The sequence below is a fragment of the Equus asinus genome, chromosome 6, assembly GCF_041296235.1.
Source record: "Equus asinus isolate D_3611 breed Donkey chromosome 6, EquAss-T2T_v2, whole genome shotgun sequence".
Lineage (NCBI taxonomy): Eukaryota > Metazoa > Chordata > Mammalia > Perissodactyla > Equidae > Equus > Equus asinus.
In genome coordinates, this window is record NC_091795.1 from 39,355,973 (window position 1) to 39,377,065 (window position 21,093).

The 21,093-nt window shown below is 41.0% G+C and overlaps 1 protein-coding gene across 1 annotated transcript in view; it reads left to right on the plus strand.

Annotated features, from left to right (window-relative positions):
• M1AP (meiosis 1 associated protein) overlaps nt 1–21,093 on the plus strand; it is an 84,177-nt gene that overhangs the window by 45,471 nt on the left and 17,613 nt on the right. The window contains exons 5-7 of the mRNA XM_044772725.2: nt 14,087–14,260; nt 19,246–19,408; nt 20,375–20,516. Coding sequence (XP_044628660.1) covers nt 14,087–14,260; nt 19,246–19,408; nt 20,375–20,516 — 479 coding nt within the window. The remainder of the gene's footprint in view (nt 1–14,086; nt 14,261–19,245; nt 19,409–20,374; nt 20,517–21,093) is intronic.

A 21,093-nucleotide genomic window follows, 5' to 3' on the forward strand; every position in this document is an offset into this window, starting at 1 on the left:
AAACTCTTACAAAATTCAATTTTAAAGAAATACTTCTTACAATAATAAAAAAGTACAGCATTTAGAAATAAATCTTAACAAAAGGTGCATAGAATATTTATTGAGAAATGTTTAAAACTTTATTGATGCACCTTAAGGAAGTTATCATTAAATGAAGCATGTTAATGGATAGAAACATTCAATATCCTAAGGATTCAGTTCTCCTCAAATTGATCTATCAATGCAATTACAATCAAAATCCTATTGAGTTTTTTGATGATCTTGACAAACTGATCCTAGTATATATATTAGAGGCTAAGACATATATATATTAAGGCTAAAGGTTTGCCTTGGTAGATATTAATATGATTAGAAAACTATTCTAATTAAGATAGTGCTGTATTGACAAAGGAATAGACAAGTTGTCTGGTCTAGAACAAATTAGAGAGCAGCAGACAGCCACGTCATGTGAAAACTTGATATGTGACTGAGCTGACATGGCAGAGCAGTGGGAAAATGATGGATCTAGTCATTAAATCATACTGCAACTATCAGTATTCCATCTGGAAAAAGTGAAATTTGACCCCTACCACACACCATTTATAATAAATGTATTTTAGATGGATTAAAGACTTAAATATGAAAAGTAAAACTTTTACAAGAAAATACAGGAGAAAATTGTTATGACCAGAGGTAAGGAGGAAGAGGAAAGTTTTCCTAAATGAGACACAAAGTTTCCTAACCATAAAATAAAAGATTAAATATGACTACTTCAAAATTAAGAATTTCTGTTCATCAAAAGACACCATGAAGAAAGTGATAAGACAAATCATAGCTATATTTCAAACTCATGTGACCAATAAATAGTTTCCAGAATAAAGAATGCCTGAAACTCAATTTTTTCGAAAAAGACAATCCAGTTTTGAAATGAGCAAAAGCTCTGAACAGGCATTTCACAGAACAGGAAATCTTAGTGGCAAATAAACATAAGAAAAAATCTCACCATCATTAGTAATTAGGGAAATATAAATTAAAATAATGATATACCATTCTGTGCCCACTAGTTTTCAAAAAAAAAATTGTCTCACTATAGTGTTGACAATAGCAGAGCAATAAAAACTCTTATACACTGATAGAAAGAATGTAAATTGTTATACAACTTGTCATTTTGTTGTACAGTAACATTTACAATACCCTGTAATCCAGCAACTCCATTCCTAGGAGAAAGTCTTCAGAAAAACTTTTACAAATGTGCACCTGAAGACATGTAGAATAATGTGAATATTGACATTATTCAAAAAGCCAAAAATTAGAAACCACTCAAATGTCCATTGAATGAGGCATGAATAAATATTATAAAGTATATTCACAAAGTGGAATATCATCCAGTTATGAAAGTGAATGAACGAGGTGGACAAATCTGCTCAATATTGAGAAAAAAGCAGATAACCTATGATACCTCTTTAGAAAGCTCAAGCAAAACTAAAATAATAAAGTGTTTAAAATAATAAAACTACTTTTAAAAGGAAAGGAATGATAAAAAACAAAATTCAGTGTGGTGAGGTTTCCCTTGAAGAAGAGCAGGGAGAAGCATACAGATATCTTTGTAGTATTGATGATGTCCTACATTGTAAGTTGAATAAAGGATTCATGAGTATTCATTTTGCTGTTATGCTTCATAGCTTACGTATATGTTGCATGTATTCATTTTCACATGATAAAAATGTTATAATAGCTTTCTAAAGAATGGCTAAGTAATAAATATGCCAAAACTAAAATGGCCACTGTGATCAATGCACTTTGGCATGAAGAGGGCGTCTGTCCAAGTTGACAGCAGTCTGCATGAGTTTGCTATGTAAGTCTTTCAGCCAGTTACAAATCATCCTAATGATGCTGTCAACCAGCCTACATCTCTCAGCTTTGTACACAGGATATCAGGTTCCCTTTCTAAGAGCTCACAAACCATCTGTTTAATATTTCCTCCTAGACTTTGCCAGAGATCGATGTCATGCTCTTTTGGAAAGGTATTTTATCCTTATGTGTTCTCAGGAAACACCAAATGTTAACAACCCAAACATGGAAGATAAAGATTCATTGCTTCCTAGAGGATTCCAGAAAAAGAAAAGAAAAAACAACCCTCTTCTATGCTTCATGTTTCAGTGCGGTTGTCAGACTCTACATATTGATTTTTTCCCCTTCAGTGTCTTAGAAAATAGACCAGAAAATACAGCTGTTCAGTGAGTTTGTCTTTGATAACTACTTTAAAGTTACTTCCCTGTGGTGTTAAGACTAAATTAGAACCACTGTTGTATTTATTACCTAAAGATTTTTAACACGGACATTTTTTATTTCATTAACAGAAGCCATGGTCTCAGAAAAATGGCAACTCTTCCCTTTTGAAAAATTGAATAAAGAATTTTTTTAGAATTCAACAGAAAAACTAATGTTATTTGAAAATTGGGGTTTTTTAAAATTTTCTTCACCAACTGTATTGAGGAATAACTTACATACTATAAGTTACATCCAAAGTATACAATTCAATGAGTTTTGACCACTATGTATGCCCCAAAATCATCACCACAGTCAACATACAGAACATTTCCATTATCCCCAAAAGATTCCTTTTGCCCTTCACACTCCATCCCTCCCTCGGTGCCCAGCATATACCACTGACCTGCTTTTTCTATGTAGATTAGTTTGCGTTTTATATAAATAGAATCATATAGTATGTACTTCTTTTGTGTCTGACTTTTTTCGATCAGATTTTGAGATTCACCCCTGCTGTTGTTTTTATCAGAAGGTAGTTTCTTTTTACTGCTGCGTGGTATTATATTGTATGACTATGCCACATTTTCTTTAACCATTCACCCGTTAGTAGACATTTCGGTTGTTTCCAGTTTTTGACTATTATGACTGCTACAAATATCCATACACAAATCTTTGTATGGACAATGTTTTGATTTCTCTTGGGTCTTACTATGTTTATGGTTCATCTTTTCCCATCCATTTACTTTCAATCCATTTGCATCTTTATACTTAAAGTGTACCTCTTGCAGACAGTATATAATTGGGTCTTGCTTTTTATCCATTCTGCTAATCTGCCTTTTATTTGGAGTATATAGTCCATTATCATTTACCATGAGTATTGATATGGTTGAATTTAGTCTACCATTTTGGTTTTTCTTTGTCTTCTCTGTTCTTTTTTTTCATCTTTTCCCTGCTTTGCCACTTTCTTTTAGATTATTAAATGTCTTTAGTATTCTAGTTTAATTCATCTATTGTCATTTAGCTATATTTCCTTGCATTATTTTTAGTGGATTCTCTAGAGATTACATTATATATCCTTAACTTTTCACAGTCAACTTAGAGTCAATATAGTATGTCACATAAAATGTAGGAACTTTGTAGGGAATAAAGTATATTTTTAAACTTTTTTACAGCCTACTTAGAGTTTATATAGTACCATTTCATGTAAAATATAGAAACTTTGCAACTATGTAGATCCATTTATCCCCTACACACACAGACAGACACTATCTTTTTGTTATAGTTGTCACGTGTATTACATCTACATTACAAACTCTGCAAGACAATATTATAAATTTTGCTTTAAACAATCGTGTATTTTAAAGAAACTAAGAGAAAAATAATTTTTTACATTTACCATTTCTGATGCTCTTCATTCATTCCTGAAGATCCAGTTTTCCCTTGGCTATCATTTCCTTGAGCTCAGAGAACTTTAGTATTTCTTGTAGCATGGTTCTGGTGATGACAAATTCTCTTAGGAAAATGTATATTTCACTTTCACTCTTTTAATAATTTTTTTTAAGATTTTATTTTTTTCCTTTTTCTCCCAAAGCCCTCCAGTACATATTTGTGTATTTTTTAGTTGTGGGTCCTTCTAGTTGTGGCATGTGGGATGCTGCCTCAGCATGGCTTGATGAGCGGTGCCATGTCAGCGCCCAGGATTCGAACTGGTGAAACCCTGGGCCACCGAAGCAGAGCACACAAACTCAACCACTCTGCCACAGGGCTGGCCCCTCACTGTCGTTCTTGAAGGATATTTTTCTCATATATAGAATTATGAGTTGACAGAATTTTCTTTTCTTTCAATACGTTAAAGATGTTGCTCCTCCTCCTCCCCCTCCCTTTCCTCTCCCCCTCCCCCTCTCCCCCCCAAAGCCCCCCAGTACATAGTTGTATATTCTAATTGTAGGTCCTTCTGGTTGTGCTATGTGGAACGCTGCCTCAGAATGGCCTGACAAGCAGTGCTAGGTCCACGCCCAGGATCTGAACCAGCGAAACCCTGGGCCACCAAAGCGAAGCACACGAACTTAACCACTCAGCCACAGGGCCAGCCCTATCTCCTCTTCTATCTTCTATTCAGGTCAATAAGCTCAAGCTCTCCATCATTTTTCTCTGTCTTTAGGAGATTATGGTGTAAAAGAAGTTCTTCTGATTAAATCCCGACTCTTCTCTCTCATCCCCTAACACTCAGAGAGACACGCAGACCCTGCTTTACTTGGCAAATGACTTGTGTGGCTCCCGGCCAACCTTGGCACAGTCTGGCCACTTCTCTATCTGAAATCAGCTCCATCAAATGCCTAGCAGTGGAGTACTAGTTAGCACAGTACAAGAATTGATAGGGGCCAGAAATAGAAACAAGTACAGATATAAATTTAGCATTGGATAAAGATGGCATCTCAAATCACTAGGAAAAAGATGGACTTGTTCAAAAAGGTGCTGGGACAACTAGTTAGCCATCTAGAGAATATTCCAAATGCATCAGGAACCTAAACGTAAAGAAGAATATTTTGAAAGTAGTAAAACAGGGGCCAGCCCCATAGCTGAGTGGTTAAGTTCATGTGCTCCACTTCAGAGGCCCGGGATTTTGCCAGTTTGGTCCTGGGTGCCAACATGGTTGGTCCTGGTTTGGTCCTGGGTGCTGCTCATCAAGCCATGCTGAGGTGGTATCCCACATAGCACAACCAGAAGGACCTACAACAAGAATATACAACTATGTACTCGGGGGCTTTGGGGAGAAGAAGACGAAAAAAAAAGAAAAGAAGACTGGCAACAGATATTAGGTCAGGTGCCAATCTTTAAAAATAAAAAGAAGTAAAACAGCAGCCAGCCTGGTGGCCAAGTGGTTAAAGTTCCCCGTGCTCCACTTCGCTGGCCTGGGTACACAGGTTCAGATCCCGGGTGTGGACCTGCATCACTCACCAGCCATGCTGTGGCAGAATCCCACATACAAAAAATGGAGGAAGATTGGCAGAGTTGTTACCCCAGGGCTAATCTTCCTGAAGCAAAAAAAGAGGAGGATTGCCAACAGGTGTTAGGGCAGGACAAATCTTCCTCAACAACAACAACAAAAGTAGTAGAACAGAACATTGATGAATTCCTTTATAATCTCAGCATAGGAAAAGGTTTTCTACCTATGACTCAAAATTCAGGTACAATAAACAAAAGATTGATTTATTTAACTACATAAAAATTAACTATGTAAAAATCAAAATCTTAGGCAGGGCAAAAAGCACCATAAACAAAGTCAAAACACAACTGAAAAACTAGGAGAAAGTATTTGCAATTTATATCTCAGAGAGAAAGGAAGGCTGTATCTCTAATAGATAAAGAACACTTAAAAATTGAGGGCAAAAACTCCAAAACCCTATAGAAAAATGGACAAAAGACATGAACACATAATTCAAAAAATATTTTTAAGTGGTCCTTAAACATATGAAAATATGCTCAACCTCACTCATGATTAGAGAAATAAAAATTAACACTACACTCACATACCACTTCCCACCTATTAGATTGGCAAAGGTTAAAAAGTGTGACAACACATTCTATTGGTGAGGCCACACTTCCATACATTGCTGGTAGAATGCACAATGGTTCAACCCTTTTGGAGGGGAATTTGGTGTATCTAATGAGACTACATATTTGTTTACTTTTGACTCACCACTCCCACTTCTAGGAATCCAATACCCTGAAGATACACCTCCAACAATACAAAAATGCAAACACATATACAGGATCACAAAGTTGTTACAGAGTCTATCTAGATTTTTTCATTATTTGGGATATGTTTTAGGACTTCTTTGGTTCCAGTGTCTTTCTTAAACTTTTGCTTACTCGACCTAGCTCCCCAGGAAGTCATATTCTTTCTTAGTTCCTCCTACTTTTGTTTTCATCTACAAGTAGAACTCTCACTCAGTTCCCTTGGGCGTTAAGGAGACAAAGCTCCTTGGTCTTGTTCTCGGGGCCATGCCAATAGTTTTACTGCCTTCCTAGCCCCACATCCCCTTCACTCAAATTTCCTAAATAACCCATTTCCCTGCTCTGTTCCCCCACCACAGTGCCTATGAAAATACTTTTTCCTATTCTGCTTTTCAAATTTACATTAAATGCTTTTTTATTCATAGAATATGTAAGTTAGTTTGTGCAGAAAAAGGCTTTTTAAATACCTTCTAAGTCTAGGGTGCCCCAAGTCAAACTATGCTTTTAGCCTTTGGTATAGCTCAATCGGTAGTGATCAATCTCTTTTGCATGTGAGTTGCATTTTTTTTCAATAAAATGAAAACAGAGCTGCTGAGACCCACAGATAAAATATATTTTCTTACAACTTTGACCATATACTTTATGGAAGAGAAAAGTGTCACCAAAAAAAAGAAAAAAAGAAGTGGCACTGGCTTTTAGTGACTAAAATGTTCACATGGCAACAGCTGGGAGGCAGCCTTCTCATCTTTCATCCCTTATAGCTGCATGATGCTTTAAAGACTACAAAGAGCTTTCAAGTCTCATCATTTTCTGCTCCAGTGAGCCCTAAGTCTAGGTGTTTTTTCCATTCCCACTTTTCAGATGGAGAAATTGAGCTTAGAGAGATGAAGTGACTAGTCTAAGGTCACAGAGAAAGTAAGCAGCAGGCTGATTACAATTAGTTTATTCTATGCAGTGCAGCATTTACTGAGCTCCTGTTGTATGCTACATACTGTGCTAGTGCTGGGGGTTCAGAGATGGATAAGGTGCTAATCTGGTGCCCACAGGCATACCACACACCCTTCCCTAACCAAGACCCTCCTTTCCTGCATTTGCAGGATCTCCTTTCTGCTCAGGCTGGCCAGGGCAGGGTGAGTCATGCAACTCAAAACAGGATTGGCTGGCAGGGAATACTGTCAGCGCCTTGTCACCCAGGATTGCTCCCATAGCTCCAGAAGTGTAGGGATGCAGTGCAACTTCTCCCATAGGGCAGTCCCCACCTCCAGTCTCAGGCTTCTGCCCCCTTAGAAACACACGGCTTGAGAAAAAGAGATTCTAAAAAGATTACTCTCCCAGCCAAAGTAATTAAAAAAGGAAAATATTTTCCTTTTTAAAATAATTTAAAAAGTAATTTAAAAAGGAAATATTTTCCTTCTTAATTCATCTGCTTACTAAGGGCTAAAATGTTACATTTGAAATTAGATTAGGGCCTGTCCCAGAGATAGAGGGGCCCATAGGTTCCTTAGTTTGTCAATAATGATGTAAAGCATCCATTGTGGATCACTAGTATTTCATTCTTTAGTTAACAGTCAAGTCTTTTTTTAGCCCACCTTAGGCTGCCCCACCTTGATCCTTGACCATAGAACTCCTTGGGTATCTGACTAGGTCTGAGAAAGAGTCATGTCCCCCACAAGCTGAGGAGTCTCTGCTTGAGCTCTGCTGATGGGACTTCCAGATTCCTTTCCTCTCCTTCCACCACTGCCCACTACCACCACATGACAGGAAAGCATGTGTGGGAGGGCTGGGCTGAGACATGGGGGCATCCCACACAAGCTAAGAATTTGGCACACCAGCAAACAAATATTTTTAAAGTACAAATTCAATATTGTTTAGGGGCTAAGAGCTGCAAAGAGAAAGGAAAGGAGTGCCGGCTCTGCTCTGCCCCAATCTTGTACACCTCCCTAAGCAAACCTAAGCCTTGCAATAATGGAACCCACCCTTCTTAGAAGCAAGTGTCGTGACTACCTGTTGTTACACGAGCAGACTTCTGTGGAGTTCTCATCCTTCTCCCAGCAGCTTATCAGCCTTCCTCCCTTGTTCTGCTTCAACCTTCTTGCTATTTCTTCAACATACCACGCTCGTTCCCACTTCAAGATCCCTGAACTTGCTGATCCCTCTATAAGGAATAATCCTGCCACAGAGGTTTTCATGACTCACTCCTTCACTTCATTCAAGTCTCTGCTCAACTATGACCTCCTTAAGGAATACTTCTCTGGCCAGCCAAGGTGAAAATTCACACACACACACATACACACATACATACATACCCTTATCCTGCTTTATTTTTCTTCATGGTATTTATTATCATCTGCAATTGTTTTCTGTTTTAATTGTTTGTATATTGTCTGTTCTCCCACTAGAATGTAAACAATGAAAGCAAAGAATTTGTCCCTTTCATTGTTGACTCACAGAAGGCACTAAATAAATAATTACTTGAATGACAAATAGAAAGAATGAATGAATGCATAAGTCACTGAATGAATAAGTGAATGAATGAATGACAACAGTACTCTCCCTCAGAAGAGTTCTGGGAAATAAATTTTCTCTGTCTCATTACAGTTCTAGTGATGCTTTAAGCTCTCTTGTAGTTTGGGACTCCAGCAAAATGGCTACTGCTTGGTCAGTCCTGCACTCACTCCTCTGTAGATCCCACACTGCCATAACCACCACTACCTCAGCCACCTCCCTTCAAAGGGCTTCTCCTTTGCCCCAGAGTCCAATATCACTTCCACAAATGAAGCAAATGAGCTCTTCTCAGAAAGACAAGCTGGACTGCCCCCAACCCTGTGAGCTGTTGGAGATTATCCTCATGTCGTTGTTGATTTAAAGACAGTGGTTGAATGACTCTGCATAGTTGTTCCTGAGAAAAGTTTGTCCACTCTGATTACTTATCCTATTTGTTAACATCCTGTAGCTACTCCTGTATTCTGATAGTAGATAGTAAACTGACCCTACTACAATTCCATAGTTTCTGTAATGGTTCTTGACCTTTTCGGGGTCACAGCGCTCTTTTGAGAATCTGATAAAACCTAAGGGCCTGTCCCCCTCCTCCAACCCAGCAGAACACACCTATACATGTACAGACAAAATTGTATACAATTTCGGGGGGGTCCCCAGAACCCCTGAAGCCCATCTGTGACACCTAAGGGCAGGCAATATGAGGGTCATTTGGAAAAGACCAGGTCTGGCCTATAGGTCAAGGCATTCGTGAGACTGGAGAAGATGTGCAGGACTGGGCAGGAGCACCGTTTTCCTGGGCCTCTACTTTAGATGTTCTAAGTCAAGAGAGAAATACAGTGTGTTAAAGTGTTAAATGCTCCTGTTTTAAACATATTTCCACTTTGTAACCATGTTTTAGGATTGACTTCTGAGAAGGACTTCTTTAGGTATTACCTTATGTTCAATCTTTTGGCTTTCTTAGTTTTTCCCATTATTGTGGCCCTTCCAGAAAAGCTTAAAAAGAACTCCGTAAAGGATGTCACTGCTAGTGGCCACAGGGGGGCAGGGGAAGTCCAAAAACTGAATGTGAATACTGACTGGGGTGTAGGCTGCAGCGAACCAGGCCTTCCTCCCTTGTCATAAACTCCCACTCAGAGCCGCACGCTCCCTCCAGTACCCTTTATATTTCGTACCCTTAATGGGACCTGGCTCATTCAGTGCCCAGTGCCCTACTCTCTTCAGCGTGGGAGAAGTGAGAAGTCTCCCCATCACCCGGGTTTAGCACATTTAGTTATGTTTGTGAGGAACACAGTATGGAGTGTTGGTGTTCTGACATATGTTGATAGTGGGGAGAAAGCATTCTCCCAGGGAAGTAATGGGAAAAAAAGGTTAAAAAAGGGAAAACACAAGGGCCACCTGGTGGCGTAGTGGTTAAGTTTGCATGCTCCTTGTCAGCCTGGGGTCGTGGGCCCAGATCCCGGGAGTAGACCTACACACCGCTCATCAAGCCATGCTGTGGTGGCATCCCAATACAAAATGGAGAAAGATTGGCACAGACGTTAGCTCAGCAATAATCTTCCTCTCCAAAAAAAAAAAAAAAGGAAAGCACATTCTTATCCTATAAGAGCAAATCATTTTGTTGATGAGAGAAAAGGAAGAAAAGGCCGTTTGTTGAACTTACCACTTGTCATCATAGATATCATCTCACTTCTTCTTATGCCTCACTATAACTATGAAATGGATTGTACTATCCCCATTCAGCCCAAAGCCTCCTAGCTAACAGCTTTCAAGTCATGATTCAAACTCTGGTCTTTCCAGAACATCCCACCACCTTTCATAAACTCACAGAAAGAGAAGAAAACCTTTCAGAAGAAACAAATTAACAAGTGTAACTAGTATTGCCCAAATGGAGCTCACAGATACCCAGGAGGTGCTGATTAAAGCCAAATAAGGGAGGATCTAGTTAAGCATAACTTCCTGGACAAAGTTAGTTCTGAGTTGAATTCTGGGGGATGTGCAGGCCATGGATTGGCAGAGTAATAAAAGCACTAAGGAAGGAAGGAAGTCATGTGGCAAAGAGACTAACTCAGATGAAGCAGAAGAGTTACAGGAAAAGCTAATGAGAGCTGAGGAGGGGGGAGCAGTTGTTTAATTTAGCAGACCTTTGCTAAGCTTCAGCTCTATGCAAGCTACTGAGCTAGGGGATGGGGGATGGGAATACAGGATCTCAACAGGTACAGATGGGAAGAAATCATAGGAGCCATCACAGGAGAAGGGAGGAGTGCAGTATTTGAGGAATAATGAGTAGTCAGCATGAGTGAGGGGAATAAAGAAGATGACAGCAAGAAGGCAATATGTGCTCTTTAGCAAAGGAAGGATCTGATGAAGCCATGTTTTAGAAAAATCAACTGGTAATAATATGTAAGAAGTATTGGAGGGGAAGGAACAGAGTTTGATGAGACAGCTAGGTGGCCACTGCCATGATCCAGGCACAAGGAAATGAATGCCTGGACCAGTGACAGAGAAAATGGAAAAGAAATTCTCCCTCTACAGTGTTCTGGTTTTACATATTAGTCTTTAGCTTGGATAATGTGACTGTCCCTGCGAGGCTACTGACTCCTGAGCCTGCAAAATTGAGGACTCAAACCTGAAGCATAGTGCCTCTATGGAGACCACATGGGAACTTTCTCAAAGAAAGAAGCTCTGCTCTGTGGCTCTCCGAAGAACCTGTAGGTTAAGAGGTTGGAAACAGGGGCTGGCCCCGTGGCCGAGTGGTTAAGCTCGCGCGCTTCGCTGCAGGCGGCCCAGTGTTTCGTTGGTTCGGATCCTGGGCGCGGACATGGCACTGCTCATCAGACCACGCTGAGGCAGCGTCCCACATGCCACCACTAGAAGAACCCACAACGAAGAATACACAACTATGTACCGGGGGGCTTTGGGGAGAAAAAGGAAAAAATAAAATCTTTAAAAAAAAAAAAAAAGAGGTGGAAACAACTTCAGGAACGTTGATGGGGTATTTGCAGGGAAGACTGGCATTTTCCTTCATAGAGGCACCATGTTTCAGGCTAGGCTCTTCAGCTTTGAAGGATCAGAAAGTTGATTTTGTCAGCACCCCTCAGAGATAGATTTACCTCATCAAGCTCAAGACCAAAGTATAAGCCAGATATTTCAGAGAGAGAACGATAACCACTATAATCACCAAGAAGAACAGAGACTTGACAAATACATCTTGCCATTGGGACACATCACTGAGCCAGCAGGCACTCTCCTCTGAGCCACACTCAGGACACTGCCAGCCTGTACCCCTGTTGCCCCCCTTCTCTGTGCTCCATTTCTGGCCAACCCTCTCCCTTTCTAAAGGGCACATTCATTCTTTGGATAAGCCAGTACGATTCATAGGCTCCAGCTAAATCTTGCTGTGGTCAGGAAGTCGTTCTCTTTTCTTAAGGTAACTATTTTTCATCAACCTCACTACTCTGTGTTGATTTTATAGTTTAACTATCTGAAGAAACCCTTGTTTTTCTTATGAGCAGTTCTTGATTGGAGATAACTTTGCTACTGTCCCCTTATACTGCCCACAGGAGGAGTTTCTAATCTTCTACCCTTTTCCTGGGGAGAAAAAAAGAAACACTTATTTCTCATCTTCAAAATTCTCTTGTTTGAACTCTAAACAATATTTTCCTTCCTACTTTCTGAGATCCTTTGCTCAATTCCGTTTCTTTAGTTCTGTATCTGCCTCCTTATGCTTTAATAACTATTTTGCCTCCCTGGAGAGAAGTTGTTCAGTCATTTCCATACTTGTTATTTAAGTTGAAGTCCAGGCTCATAAAAATTAAATTACTTCTTGTTTTGCCTGTGACAAAATAAGATTCACACTATTAAAAAAGAATGTTTCCCTTTGCTTACGCGGAATGTTTCTTTGACAATGACTTCATATTTATCACTATAATACCCTAAAACATGATGGGGCAAATGAGAGTTAAAGGAGGAATGGTCAAGAATAATGTTCTTTTTATAACTGCAATAAATACTTTTCCCAATAAAAGAAGAAGAATGTTGCTTTATAAACTCCTTAAGGGCAAAGAGTATCATCATATATCTTTGTACCTGTATGGTATTTCATCTTCTGTGTAGTACACAATAAATATTACTGGCTGATGGAATGAATGAAATAACTAATTAACTAGTGAATCCTCATAACTATTCATGGAAGACGGTAGAGTTTTAATCATACTGGTCAAAGAGAAATGCTTTGGTGCTCCTTTTCAGGCACACAATAAGTCACTAAATATGCCATGAAATACTGCAACTCTCACTGCACCTCCCCTGTGTGGGCACCAACACGTTGGACTGAAGCCCTTTGTTCCCTGTGGAGAGTCTGCCACCTCTGCAGACTTGTCCTCAGGAATGTCGTTCTAGAAATAAACCAGCCTTCTTGCTGGGGTTCATGAGTCATACACAGAAGTTAATTCATTGGAGCAACTGGCTTTTCTGAGGCCCTTTGTAAAAGTATTTCAGAGAATCCCTCATGGTGAGGCGAAAAAAGTCGGTATCCTCTTCAGTTTCTTTCCAGCTCTTGCTTCATTTCCTCTCTCAGTGCTTCCTCCACTCCCTTATATTTGGCTCTTTACCTCCAGAGGTAGACCCCAATTCCTGAGCTAGTGTTGCCTGAAGCAGGAAGTAGACCAGCAAAGCCTCATTACCCCACCAACCCAGCTCCATTCATTCAGATTTGGAATCAAACCACACTCCACCAGCCCATCCTTGCCTTCTTGGCTGCTAATCACAGTTGTGAGATACAGCAGCATGCCAATGACAAACTTGTATAATATATGTCAGAAGGTAGAGCCCAGGGGTTCATCTTTTTTTTTCTTTTAGTCTTTTTAAAACTAATTTTTTATAACAGAAGTAATGATTGAATACATTGTCACTGTGAAACAATGACATAAAGCTGAAGTCTTCCTTGTTAACTAAGTATTTAACTTGCATTGCTGTATTATTTTTTTGCTGTTTTTGTATTCTAGAATGTTTTTTAAATACAAGAAATACATGATTACAATAAAATTCAAACAGTATAGAAGTGTGAATAATAAAAAGGGAACGCGTCTCTGAAATCCACCCCATTTCCACTGCTGTCCACTGTTAACGGTTTGACAGTAGCCTTCCAGACCTTTGTGAAATGCATTTACATATATATGTATGTACTTAGGCCAGTAGTTTTATTTTCATATAAATGGGCTCATACTGTACATCTGTTCGACAGATGTTTCTGTATTCATTTACCGTCTCCTAGCTTTCCATGTCAGTACATTTACCTTTACTTTGTTTGTTAACCACTGCATAATACTCCATCCTTTGAATATTCCATAATTTATTTAAACATTCCCCATTGATGAGCATTTGAATTGCTTCCTGTTTGGTATTTTGATTATTTATTACAACAATGCTGTACTAAACATCTTCACATATGTCTCTCTGTGTACTATCCAAGAATGTCTCTAGGCTAGATATCTAGAGGTAGAATTAATGGGTCAAAAAATGTATGCATTTAAAATTTTATATTTTTCAAAATTTACAATTAAAGAATTAAACACTTTAACCACTATTTCCCTTTCTTCTGCAGAGAGTTCTATCCTGGGAACTGACATTGACCTTCAGACTATAGACAATGATATTGTCAGCATGGAGATTTTCTTCAAAGCCTGGCTACATAATAGCGGAACAGACCAAGAACATATGCACCTTCTTCTTCCTTCACGGTCTTACAGCAGCACTTCCAGAGCCAGAGATAATCCAAGTATACACCCCCTGAAAGACATATTATCTGGGCTACGATTAGCCTAACCTAGGGTTAGGACTCTAGATTGGTGAGGCATCAGAATACAGAGTAGTTGGGGTTTAGGGTTTAGAGGAGGATTGATGAGGCTGTCCAGTGTAAGCACGAGGAGTAAGACAAGAATTTCTAAAAAAGTGACCACAGTTAGAAGACTGAACATAATTAATCCCAGACAGCAAGGGACAGTTAGTTTAGGGGCGAAGACATAGGCATCTCAATAATAGGGCCACAGCTATACTACATAAGAGCACAATGAATCATATATTTTTCTCAAGCTTTTCATTTTTAATGTGGTAGATATTATTGACATTATAATTTGAGGCATGCTGGTACCTCAACAGTATCAACAGGGCCTGTGAGTAGAGGAAAAGAACCAAGACTAAATGAAGATTAAATAGAGGTCTTCTGGATAGGGAGACACCAAACTGAGGGGAACTAAAGCAACTCCAGAAGAAGGTCCCAGGGAGGACAGCTAGTAGCCTAAGACCAAGTTCACAAAGCATATTCTGGCAATTATGGAGAGATCAATCCAGTGTTCCAGGCATGCCAACAGGTCCTAGATATTGTTCTGGCTGGCACTGATACAGTAGTCCCCCCTTATCCACAGGGAATACGTTCCAAGACCCCCAGTGGATGTCTGAAACTACGGACAGTACCAAACCCTATATATACTATGTTTTTTCCTATACATACATACCTGTAATAAACCTTAATTTATAAATTAGGCATAGTAAGAGATTAACAACAGTAAATTCTCTTTGGCATTCCCAAATTGCCAGTATCACTACTCTTGTGCTTTGGGGCCATTATTAAGTAAGATAAGGGTTATTTGAACACAAGCACAGTGAAACCACAATAGTCGATCTGATAACTGAGACAACTACTAAGGGACTAAAGGGCGGGTATCATATACAGTGTGGATACACTGGACAAAGGGATGATTCATGTCCCAGGTGGGACGGAGCAGGATGGCGCAAGATTTCATCATACTACTCAGACCAGCGGGCAGCTTAAAACTTATGAATTGTTTATTTCTGGAATTTTCCATTTGATATTTTCAGACCAAAGTTGATCACAGGTAACTGAAACAGACAGCAAAACCACAGATAAGGGGGAACTACTGTCCTTCATTCCAGGTCCCACTAGATAGTAGAGATAAGGCCATTTCTAGTCTCCATCCTCTTTGAAGGTTGCCTCAGGACCCAGGGTGTCAGGGCTTGCAAATGGGCCCATCAGTGTAGTGAGCCACACTAAGCTTGGAAAAGCTGACTCCTTAGGGCCCAGCTCCAAAGGGAAAGGACAAGGGTGTGTCTTCTCCTTTCAGAGTGGGAGTTCAATGAGAAAAAGGAGTATAGACTCCCACCCCCAAAGGGGAAGACACACCTTAGTCCTTTATTTCTGGGGATAAACTTAGGGTCTCTATTCCCCCCACCCAACCTCTATTTCAACCTAGGGCCTGAGATGTCTTTGACAACTTACCTTGATTTTAATCTGTCTTTCCTTTGTATGTAAAATCTTCTTCCCAGGACCTCCTTTCCGCCCCTTTTGTCCAAGGCTGATAGTACCAGTTCCTCCCTATCCCATCCTCTAGAATTCATTTCTTATCCATTTTCCCCCAAGCACTATATTAACTCCCTTCCTTGCATTATCCCATTTCGTTTTCACTCAAAAGTCATAAGGCAGGTAATGTTACCATATGTCATTGGATCTAAGATGCCATCGATTATAGGATACACCAGGGGCTGGCCCCGTGGCCGAGTGGTTAAGTTCGCGCGCTCTGCTGCAGGCGGCCCAGTGTTTCGTCCTGGGCGCGGACATGGCACTGCTCGTCAGACCACGCTGAGGCAGCGTCCCACATGCCACAACTAGAGGAACCCACAACGAAGAATACACAACTATGTACCGGGGGGCTTTGGGGAGAAAAAGGAAAAAATAAAAATCTTTAAAAAAAAAAAAAAAAAATTATAGGATACACCATTATTTTATGTACCACTTAGTTTTGTTTTTGTTTTTGTTTTTGAGGAAGATTAGCCCTGAGCTAACTGCTGCCAATCCTCCTCTTTTTGCTGAGGAAGACTGGCCCTGAGCTAACATCCATACCCATCTTCCTCTACTTTATATGTGGGACGCCTACCACAGCATGGCTTTTGCCAAGTGGTGCCATATCCACACCCGGGATCCAAACTGGCGAACCCCAGGCCACTGAGAAGCGGAATGTGCAAACTTAACCGCTGCACCACCGGGCCGGCCCCTATGTACCACTTTAAGAAGGAAAAACGCTGCCAATTAAACATGAGACAATGCTTTCTTATCACTTAGAAATATTATTTTATCCTTACTGAGAGAGCTGTTTTAGGTTAGAATAGAAAATAAAGTTTAAGAGTGTCTGCTTGGCCAATGAGGATTCTAAGACACATCTAGAGATGTTAGCATGTGGGGAAAAAAAATGCATCTTAGAATCAGTTAAATACAATATTATCCCTGTTTTACAGATGAGAAAACTGAGACAGAGAAATTAAACATTTTCCCAAGGCTGCACAGAAAGTTAATAGCAGAACCAGAATTTGAAGCTAGGCAACTCCGGAGCCTGCTCTTAATCTTTGGGATTAGAAATCTCTATTTTGTACATTTGACTACTCTCAGCTCAGAGGACATTCATCAAACCCAGGTCTATCTCCTTCAGAGCCTTGGCCCTTACCTCCTACGCAACCTGCCTCATGCTGAGTAACTCTGAACACAGGGGCTAGAGATTCGCTTCTCTTATTAGGAGGACTGGGGCCCTCAAAGGCCAGCCTTTCAGCAACCAGCCTCCTGCAACCAGCCTATCTTCCACTGTTGCGCAGCATTTGCCCATGGTACTGTTGAGAATTTCTCTGCTTTGCTCTCCCTCTTTCCATGGCTTTCACTGCCAGGGTCAGAGCCATAACGTTCACCTCCATCTGCAACCATTTCTCAAAAGTCCACAGGTCTTCAGGCTGCATGGAGGAACTTAGCTCTAGACTCGCCAGCTCTTCTGCTGGGTAGGACTTTGCTGGAATCCAGATGCACAGACACAGTGGGAATGAGGTCTGGGGAAAGCAGGCCTCCTCTGAGCTGGGTGTGACCCACCTGAGACTTTATACGACCACGATAAAGACCATACTGTAGTTATCCATTGTTTAAAAAACTGATGCATTGCCACACGTGGATTTCTGGAAATGTGCCTCACTACAAAAATGAAACAAAACAAAACAAAAGCTCTGAGCTCTCCTACTGTAGAATCTTCTGAGGACTGCTCCTCAGATGTTCACTTTGACTCCTCCTTGTAAGGTTCTTCAGTCTACACCACCTGCTTCTGTAGCCACCTAGGGTCCTTCACCTCCTCCTTAGGTGCTTCCCTCAGCGGCCTCCTGATGCACAGAGGGCAAAGTCAGCTTCAGATAGGTGTCTGTTCTCATTTCTTGTGTTGGCATCTGCCACCTCTGCACCTGGGTTCTGGGTGCTGAGAAGGATACCTTGTCCTAGACTCGAGCCCTGCTAAAACAGCTTTCCCAGCTTTGGAACACTCTGCTCAGACTACTGTCCCCATAGTTCTCAGCCCTGGCTGCAATAAGAATCACACAAGGAATTTTTTTAAATACCAGTATCTGGGCTTTATCCCCCGAGATCCCAATTTCATTGGTTTGAGGTAGGGCCCAGATAGCAGTATCTTTTAGAAGTTCCCTAGGTGATTCTTATTGCAACCAGAGTTAAGAGCCTCAGCCAGATGAACACAGGTGTCCAGTCCTAAAGCCCAGGGACCCCACAATGGAGACGTCAGGCACAGAGGAAATGAGGGGAAGCTAGAGTCCTAGGCAAAGTCCCTCCTACTGACTTCCTGGGCACTGGGACACACCAGGCCAGGAGCCATCTCACTCAGAATTAAGGTCTAGGTCTGATTGCTGGGCCCAGGGGTGCCAGCTGGATCTGACATCTATTCTGCCATCCTTTTTTTCCTATACTTTATTTCTACTTTTGTTTTTACATCATGTTACAATTACTACAGTCATTTCACAAATCACTAACATCAGCTACTAGCCTTCTCACAAGTACTCAACATTCATATATTCATGTCTGTTAACAGTGTTCAAACACTGCATACATTTTATTGAAAAACTTTGTAATATCAAGGGTTCAAGCCTAGTGCACCAGAACATTGTACACTGTGGCATGTAAATATACTTGCTGGAGCAGAAGCTTAATACAGAAGAGTACAGTACCTTGAGGACTAACTACACTTGATCTTAGCGAAAAGGCCGAGAAACGATGAGGAATAACTCATGCCTAGTCAAAGCCCCCTCAGAACTGTTGTCTGGTGCCACAGTGATGCTCCAAGGTCCGGAAGGTTCTATACTTTGGTTTTTTAGGGGAATTAAAAAATAAACTATTTCAGGAACCTATTCCTCCCCCTCTCCCGAATGTCCCTAGAAGAGCCCGCAGAAAAACAGTAGCTGTCAGCTGACAGCCTGACTTCTGCTTTCCTTCTCCTCCTTCTGCCCTGTAGTCTTGCCAAAGCTTAGCCACAGGGAAGCAGCAGAGGCAAGATTTCCTTCTGTGATTGCTAAAGGGCCTCTGCCTATTGTAGTGTTAGCTGCCTCCTCCACAGAGGACACATGTTCCTCTTAGACTAGGTCACAAGCCAGATCTCTCACCGTGAGGCAACTGCTCAGCCAGCCCAGAAGCAAAACAAGTAAAAATACTGTCAGACCCAGAAAATGTTACCTATTGTATAGAGTAATTCTGTAGGTTCCAGACCTTCCTTCTGCCTTCCCAAACCAATCATACGTTCCTCTTTCCACTCCTGTGCCTCCTCCCAACCCTTACCTCCCTGGTGGAGGTGGAATGGGTGGCAGATGTTGTCTCTTAATCTCATAGCCTGAGATAACTGGTGACAAACAACCCCTCCCCCGACCCCATTTTTATTGTAGTGTGCCTGAAATGTGATCTCCAAGAGCGACTTCTCAGCCCGTCCCTGCTCCCTGGCACAGCTGATGGCTCCTTGAGAATGGATGACCCCAAAGGAGACTTCAGCACACTCTACCAGATGGCTTCACAGTCATCAGCCTCTCCTTACAAACTCCGGGTGATCAAGTATGGTCCAAGGGGACCTCTGCAATCCAGGCCAATGCTTATTCTTACTGGTTCCATGGCTAGAAAGTCCAGAGATAGAGGGCATCCCCAAGTGTCAGGCAGGCGGGAGTCAGTTTCAAAGCAGCAACTACAAGTATGGGCGTAAAAGAGCAAGGTCAGGCTGCTCCACATGTGGAGATGAATGAGCAAATGGTGGAAGATGTACCTCAGTAGTACATTCTGAGGTCTGGATGAGGACTGGAAATAGAGAAAGTCTCTGCATGCAGAGAAAAACAAGATCAACAGAAAGGTGTTTATCCATTCAGTAAATATTTACTGAATACCTATTGTGTTTAGGCATTAGGACAGAGATCTGACCTTCAAGGAGCAGGTCGTACATGGGATCTACCCCTGCCCTCCCATTTCTCTAAGTACCAGAATTCCTGCTTCTCGGAGAGCCAAGTCTAAGGTAGAATCAGCAATGATGGCAAAGGCCACTTTTACTGCTTCCTAGTTCCTACCACAGTGCCCATGCGCAGGTGTCTGAGTAAGCTTGTCCATGGGTTTGTGACCATGGGTGCTACTGGGAACCTTAAATGCATCCTCTGTTGGTGCCTCACCACAAAAGAGCCAGGACTGGGATGCAGATGGTTCACATGCTATTGTGTTATATGGTCACTGTGGCAGGGGTACTATGGGAGTGTCCCCAGGGAAGTCACTTGGAATGGAATGAGCTTGGGGGAAGAAATATCCATCAGAGTCTTGACTCTTCATGATGGCTGCTTCATTCATTGGTTAACAGGCTTTGAGAATGTGCTGTGCACCAGATACCTTGCTAGGTACTGGCCATACTAGGATGACTAATTCACAGGCCCTAATATAAAAGATTTCACCATAGGGTCTTAGACTTAAGCTGAATTTAAGTGGATCTGGATTGAGGTTCTAGATATCACTAAGGAGACTTTCACTGGCATTGTCTCTTCCCAGGGCTCTAAAATCCAGTGGGGTCTGCGAGTCCTTGACATATGGACTCCCATTCATCCTCAGACCCACAAGCTGTTGGCAGCTGGACTGGGATGAGCTGGAGACAAATCAGCAGCATTTCCATGCTTTGTGTCACAGCCTACTGGTGAGTATGCATGTCCCCAGGTGAGAGAGAGGAAGAGTGTTAAAGTACCAAGCACAGAAAAGCAGCTAACTTAATCCTGTCCTGTTCCCCAACCTGTCCCAATCCTCAAGAGGACAGGAAAAAACTGGAAATACTCTGAATGTGGACTAAATATGACTTGCCTTTGTTGGTTTCATGTTATAAAGGATAATTCCTGAATTCAGTTATACAACACTAAATTTGAAAATCCCTGATTTTATACATTTAAATGGTAACTGGGAATTTCCCATAAGTAACTATGTTTTAAACCTCTTTTCTTCCTAACACTATGTTATACATCATGGTTCATTTAAATGAAAGGCACCTAGTCTGTGCCAGACATTGTGCTACGAGATATTTAGTGGTAATATAAAAGACACTATCTATGGCCTCAAGAAACTTACTCTCTAATGGAAGAGATGGAATTAAATATATATATTCTTTTTTTCTTTTTAAGATTGGCCCTGAGCTAACATCTGTTGCCAGTCTTCCTCTTTTTTTTTTTTTCCTCCCCAAAGCCCAAATAGATAGTTGTATATCCTAGTTGTAAGCATTCTAG